This window comes from Bison bison, unplaced genomic scaffold (assembly GCF_000754665.1).
Source record: "Bison bison bison isolate TAMUID 2011002044 unplaced genomic scaffold, Bison_UMD1.0 scf7180017864215, whole genome shotgun sequence".
NCBI lineage: Eukaryota > Metazoa > Chordata > Mammalia > Artiodactyla > Bovidae > Bison > Bison bison.
In genome coordinates this window covers 12,148,860-12,155,277 of record NW_011494787.1, presented here as the reverse complement: position 1 = coordinate 12,155,277, position 6,418 = coordinate 12,148,860, and the positions used below count along the sequence as shown (strand labels likewise).

The following is a 6,418-nucleotide window of genomic DNA, read 5'->3' as shown; positions in this document are numbered from 1 at the left end:
AATAGATGGGGAAACAGTGGAAACAGTGTCAGACTTTATTTTTTTGGGCTCCAAAATCACTGCAGATTGTGATTGCAGCCATGAAATTAAAAGACACTTGCTCCTTGGAAGAAAAGCTATGACCAACCTAGACAGCATATTGAAAAGCAGAGGTCCATCTAGTCAAGGCTATGGTTTTTCCAGTGGTCATGTATGGATGTGAGAGTTGGACTATAACAAAAGCTGAGCCCTGAAGAATTGATACTTTTGAACTGTGGTGTTGGAGAAGACTCTTGAGAGTTCTTTGAACAGCAAGCCAATCCAGCCAGTCCATCCTAAAGGAAATTAGTCCTGGAAGCATTGATGATGAAACTGAAACTCCAATACTTTGGCCACCTGATGCAAAGAACTGACTCATTTGAAAACACCCTGATGCTGGGAAAGATTGAAGGTGGGAAGAGAAGGGGACTGCAGAAGATGAGATGGTTGGATGGCATCACCGACTCTATGGACATGAGTTTGAGTAAGCTCCAATAGTTGGTGATAGACAGGGAAGTTTGGCATTCTTCAGTCCATGGGGTCGCAAAGAGTCAGACACAACTGAGCAACTGAACTGAACTGAACTGATGCAGATTACATTTATGTGTTTAAAAAGGATGGGAGGAAGAGACTAAAACATTCCAATCTTATTTTTAACTGCCTCTTTCTACCCTTGATTTCTCAGTTAGACTCAACTCTGGAGAGTGTTGTGTCAGTTTTTTTTATACAGATACTCTTCTCTCAAGCCCAGAGGGTCTTTAAGATAATGTAGAAGATAAAGAGGTTTTATTTACCTTGCTACATTCTTTGCTTGTGCTTATCTTTCTCATGAAGAAGAATATTGGAATGTTGGCAGCCTGGATTAATATCAAGCAGTAAATCAGATAACATTCAAACAAAGACCATAACAACTTTGTTTTTGAGGTCTTGGAAACTTCTGATATTTTGACTTTGCGTAGTGCTCCACTTCAGGGCTTCCAATGGTAAAGAATCCACCTGCCAATGCAGGAGACTAAGGTTTGATCCCTGGGTTGGGAAGATCCCATGGAGAAGGAAATGGCAAGATCCCCTGGAGAAGGAGATGGAAACCCAATCCAATATTCTTGTCTGGGAAATCCCGTAGATAGAGGAGCCTGGTGGGCTACAGTCCATGGTGTCGCAAAAGATCTGGACACAACTTAGCACCTAAACAAGAACAATGACAATGCTTCATTTCAGGATGACATATGGCTTGCTCAGAATTTCTTAAGTGTGCAAATAAATGGTTTCATGTCAACCATGAAGATTTAAATACCTGGTCATGCTCTTTGGACTATGTAGCATCTTGCTAACTTCTGTGCATTCTATAAATGATAATTTCCCTGGTGTTTTATTTAGATGACTGTTTAATCTTTCTGTGGATTTCTTGGAACCTTCCAATGTAGGATGATGGTGCTTTGTGCCGAAACAGTGATTTACAAGTTAAATGGTTTGTGGATCTATCTATATCAAGTCTGTGCATGATTTGATTCAAATTGACTTCTCTATTATGAAGTGGATACAGCTTCCCTGCTGCTGCTAAGTCGCTTCAGTCATGTCTGACTCTGTGCGACCCCAGAGATGACAGCCCACCAGGCTCCGCCGTCCCTGGGATTCTCCAGGCAAGAACACTGGAGTGGGTTGCCATTTCCTTCTCCAATGCATGAAAGTGAAAAGTGAAAGTGAAGGCGCTCAGTCGTGTCCGACTCTTAGCAACCCCATGAACTGCAGCCTACCAGGCTCCTCCGTCCATGGGATTTTCCAGGCAAGAGTACTGAAGTGGGGTGCCATTGCCTTCTCCACAGCTTCCCTAGGCAAGTGCAAACAGGACCTAGAAATATATATTGGCATTATTTTTGCATTTTCATAAATCTTGATTATCCTGAAAAGTGGTTATCTATTTTGTTGAATCAAAGCCTAGAAGAGCTGTACACAGGTCAAAGTGGTTTTTAACCTATTGCTAATGCTAGTTGATCCATTTTCTAGATAGTTTTTTTGTTTTAAGTTAGGCTATTTTATAATTATTGTAAGTGTCAGGTGGTATATTCACTTCTCTTTGTTTTGATGGTACCTAATGTTTTTTGTAATTATATTTGGGATAAATAACCAATAGTTATCAAGTTTACAGTTCTTACATTTTTCCTGTCTTGATTCTCAATTTGGCAGTCAGTGTTGGGAAAGCATCATCTATATTTTCTCTCTGCCTAGGTGGTTAGAATAGTCCACCACAATCTACTTTTATTTTTATTGTTCTGTAATGCAAGTGGCCTTCATTTTACCTCTTGAATATCTTATTTACTGCTTCCTTTCCCCTACTATTGAATTCATTTGGGAAAAAAAGGGTTTTCTCTCGTCTTAATTGTTACAGTAAGTGTTTATGTTTTTACAAATTGTATATTTGAATATGTTTTTAATTAATAAGTGCTTTGACATATTTTTGTTCATTTGGCTGTCTCAGTAGCCTAAAGCATTTGAATTAGTGAGTTTTATATTGTGATTTTTAGGTATCCAGTAGTATTTTTGACTTTGTATTATCATCATGTATAACGTTAATGGAGCTCAGGTTTGGCTACTCACTGCACAATAGGCCAATAAGTCAAGTGACAAGGCGTGAGTCAAGGAAAGTGGCCTTATTTGAAACCAGCTAACTGTGAAGGAGAAGAATGTGAACTAGTGTCCTTAAAAACAATCTTAATATCTTGGTGCAAGCGTTTTAAAGTCAGTGTCAGGAAAGGGGCCTCAGGGTAAATGAGCAGCTTGTGCACAGTTCTCAGATTGGTTAGCATCAAGGTGAAGTTTCAAGCATCACCAATTTTCTGGGTTCAACTGGTTGGGGTCTATGTTCTTGTAGTCAGCAGATTTTATCTGGGAGTCTGCTTCTTATAAAACAGCTTAGGAATATGTGTCAGACCTTTTATCTATACCTTTCAAGGAACTGAGAGTTCAGTGACTCTGCTTTGTAGCTTGTTTATACTCTAAATTGTTAGCAGTTTCCTAGGCCAACAGTTATTCTTTGTTTCTATGTCTTCACGTTTACTAATCATTAACTCTTCAGCCAGCCTTTTGAGACGCAAGGGGGGCCTGAGAGACTGAAGACCTATGTACTCAGTTGTGTCCACCTCTTTGTGGCCCCATGGACTCTAGCCTGCCAGGCTCCTCTGTCCATGGAATTTTCCAGGCAGGAATACTGTAGTGGGGTGCCATTCCCTCCTCCAGGGGATCTTCTGACCCAGGGATTGAACCTGTGTCTCTTGTGTCTCCTGCATTGGCAGGCGGATTCTTTACCACTAGCAGCACCTGGGAAGACTAAAGCAAAAGCTTTTTACTTCAAAGGACAGGGACACAGGAGATGGTATGCAGTTTCATAACTAGTAATAATTTGTATATACATTTTCCTTTATAGTTTTCAGAATATCTATTACTATTACATACTTAATTATTCAATGATAATAGTACTGTATGGAAGGAAAAAAAAACTTTTACCCTCTTAGGTTCTATGCCTTGTGCTTGCAAATTAAACTGACAAATTACAGAGTAACAGGAAAAAAAGCCATACATATTTGAGTCGCTGTTTAATTTTTTACATACATGTTGTCCTTAATTGAAATAAAAATCCAAAGAAGCAGATAGATGCTGGGGGTTTATGTATCCTTTTAACAGAGAGTGTTAAATTGTAGAGAAGTGACAAGACAAAGGAAAGGGGGTTGGTCATAATTGAAAAAGACATGTGTACCCCAGTGTTCATTGCAGCACTATTTATAATAGCTAGGACATGTAAGCAACCTAGATGTCTATCAAGAGATGAATGGATAAAGAAGTTGTGGTACTTGTATACAATGAAATATTAGTCAGCCGTAAAAGGATGCATTTGAGTCAGTTCTAATGAGGTGAATGAACCTAGAGCCTTCAATACAGATTGAACCTTCAATACTGATTGAAGTTAAGTCACAGAAAAAATGTTGTGTATTAATATGTATATATGGAATCTAGAAAAGTGGTCTAGATTTTGGTCTAAATTGATGAACCTATTTGCAGGGCAGCAATAGAAATACAGACGTAGAGGACAGACTTGTGGACACAGTAGGGGAAGGAGAGGGTGGAATGAATTGAGAGAGTAGCGATGAGACATATACATCACCATATGTAAAATAGACAGCCTGCGGGAATTTGCTGTATGACACAAGGAGCTCAAACCTGGTGCTCTGTAACAATCTAGAGGGATGAAGTGGTGTTGAAGGTGGAAGAGGAGGAGACATATGTATCTATGGCTGATTCATGTTGATGTATGGCAGAAACCAACACAGCACTGTAAAGCAATTATCCTCCAGTTAAAAATAAATTAAAAAAGAAAAGGGGTTTGGGCTTCTAGGGGGTGGTACATTGTGGAAGGGTAGGTATGTGCTGGAAATTAATGCAAGTTAAGCTTTATATAGGAAGGTCTGTGCACACCTATGTCAGTGCTGAATTTTTGTCTCCAGTGATAAGAATTTTTCTCCTAGTATGAGAGGCAGGAAGGGGAACACATTCACAGAAATGTTTATGTCCTGCTTCTAAGAAATAGGGAGAGGGCAGAGAGCTCTATGTTTGCTGCTTCTCAGTTGCCTTCAGGTCAAAATAATCCTTATGCTAAAGTGGAATATTTTGGTATAGCATATTGTGATCCCCTTCAATCCAAAATTCAGAAAATAAAATATTTGTGGTAATTCTATAACAGCCACTGTCATCTGTTGTCTCCTTTTAAACAAGAACCTCCAGAAGAAATGGAGCCTGGTTAACTCTTAATTCTAGCTCAGTGAGACCCCATGCTGGGCTTCTGATATCCAGAACTATACTATTAAAAAATCTGTGTTGTTTGAAGCCACCATGTTTGTGACGATTTGTTGCAGCACCAATAGAAAACTAATACTGAGAGGGATTGAGGAGAAAAATTCCCTCAGTGGAACAACCATGAGAAGCTTGTTCAAGGTTGTACTCATGGAACCTATCAGTGTCTGGTGCAAAATAAAAGCTAAACAATGATTTTTGAATCAATAAACATGTATTGATATCTACTAGGTGTTAGTTAATTTATGTATCTACTACGGTAAGAGCATTGCTTTTTGGTAAGAAAACTGAAGCTCATTTAGATAGATGACTAGTTTAGGCCACAAAGCTACATGAAAGAAACTTAAAATTCAAATCAGAGCCTGTTTGACATGCTGAGGTCTCTGGCCACACAACATTCCTAATTTCTGTAACTATCACTTAGCCCCCTAAATAAATCATTCAAAACCTTTGTTCTAGTTACTTGTGCATCCTCAAAATTCTTGAAAGTGGTAGGTGAACCTCTTTTCTGTCTTAGAAGTAGGAAAGAAAATCAGCAATGGTATAAAAGGGATACCTGGAGTTCTTTAAAGGGTATACTCGATAAAAAGAAGAGGTTGGGTAGAATAATGAGAGCTAACATCTACTCAACACTTCCTATTTGCTAACTGTGGATATCACGGCTTCACTGCTTTAACACATTCATTCTTCAAAAAAAAAAAAGTAAGACAATTTAAAATCTCTTTAGCTGATATGGACATGTGTTGGGATTTTGCAAATTTTTTTTTTTCCATTACAGGTGAGAGTATCTTAGTTTGTAAAAACTCTGAGAAATCAAAAGGCATAACTCTACTTCAGGGATCTCTGAAACCTGTTCATAGCTGTTTGCAAAGACACGAAGGAGAAGAAGTAACCTCAAGCATGATAAGAGCTATTTTGGAGGTAAGAGGGAGTTCACTAAATTACCATTCACTTTTTTGTTCATATAGTACAATGGTAGAGCTTTAGTGTGTTAAAAATCTTAGCTTCCTGTTTCTTTATGAGATTATTTATAAACTTTCCAAGTCTGAATCTCTTTTATTTTATATAGTTATTTCCTGGAGATTAATACAGCTTGTACCATATAAATCTACTTCAAAATAGCAGTTTGAAACCCAAATGCCAGATGGTTCTGTTTATTTTTTAGGTGTTCTTTATTATTTTCTGAATTTTTTAAAAAAGATGACAACAGTGGACCTTAGTTCCTCCATACAGATCATGTGTGTGCTTAGTTGCTCAGTGTGTCTGACTCTTTGTGACCCCATGGACTGGAGCCTGCCAGGCTCCTCTCCATGAAATTTTCCAAGCAAGAATACAGGAGTGGGTTGCCATTTCCTTCTCCAGGGGATCTTCCCAACCTAGGGATCAAACCTGTGACTCTTGCGTCTCCTGCATTGACAAGCAGATTCTTCACCACTAGCGCCACCTATTTATTTATATATATATATGTATATATATATATATATGTATATATGTATATGTATATATGTATATGATTTAATTGTATTGTTAGTTCCTGCATTTTAGATAATGTTTCATC

At 38.3% G+C, this 6,418-nt stretch overlaps 1 protein-coding gene across 1 annotated transcript in view; it reads left to right on the top strand.

Annotated features, from left to right (window-relative positions):
* The window catches only part of POLQ (polymerase (DNA directed), theta), a gene marked incomplete at its 5' end in the record, with an annotated part of 107,105 nt that overhangs the window by 24,404 nt on the left and 76,283 nt on the right, over positions 1-6,418 (top strand). Inside the window, one exon of the mRNA XM_010845421.1 lies at positions 5,639-5,781. Within this exon, the coding sequence (XP_010843723.1) occupies positions 5,639-5,781 (143 nt within the window). The remainder of the gene's footprint in view (positions 1-5,638; positions 5,782-6,418) is intronic.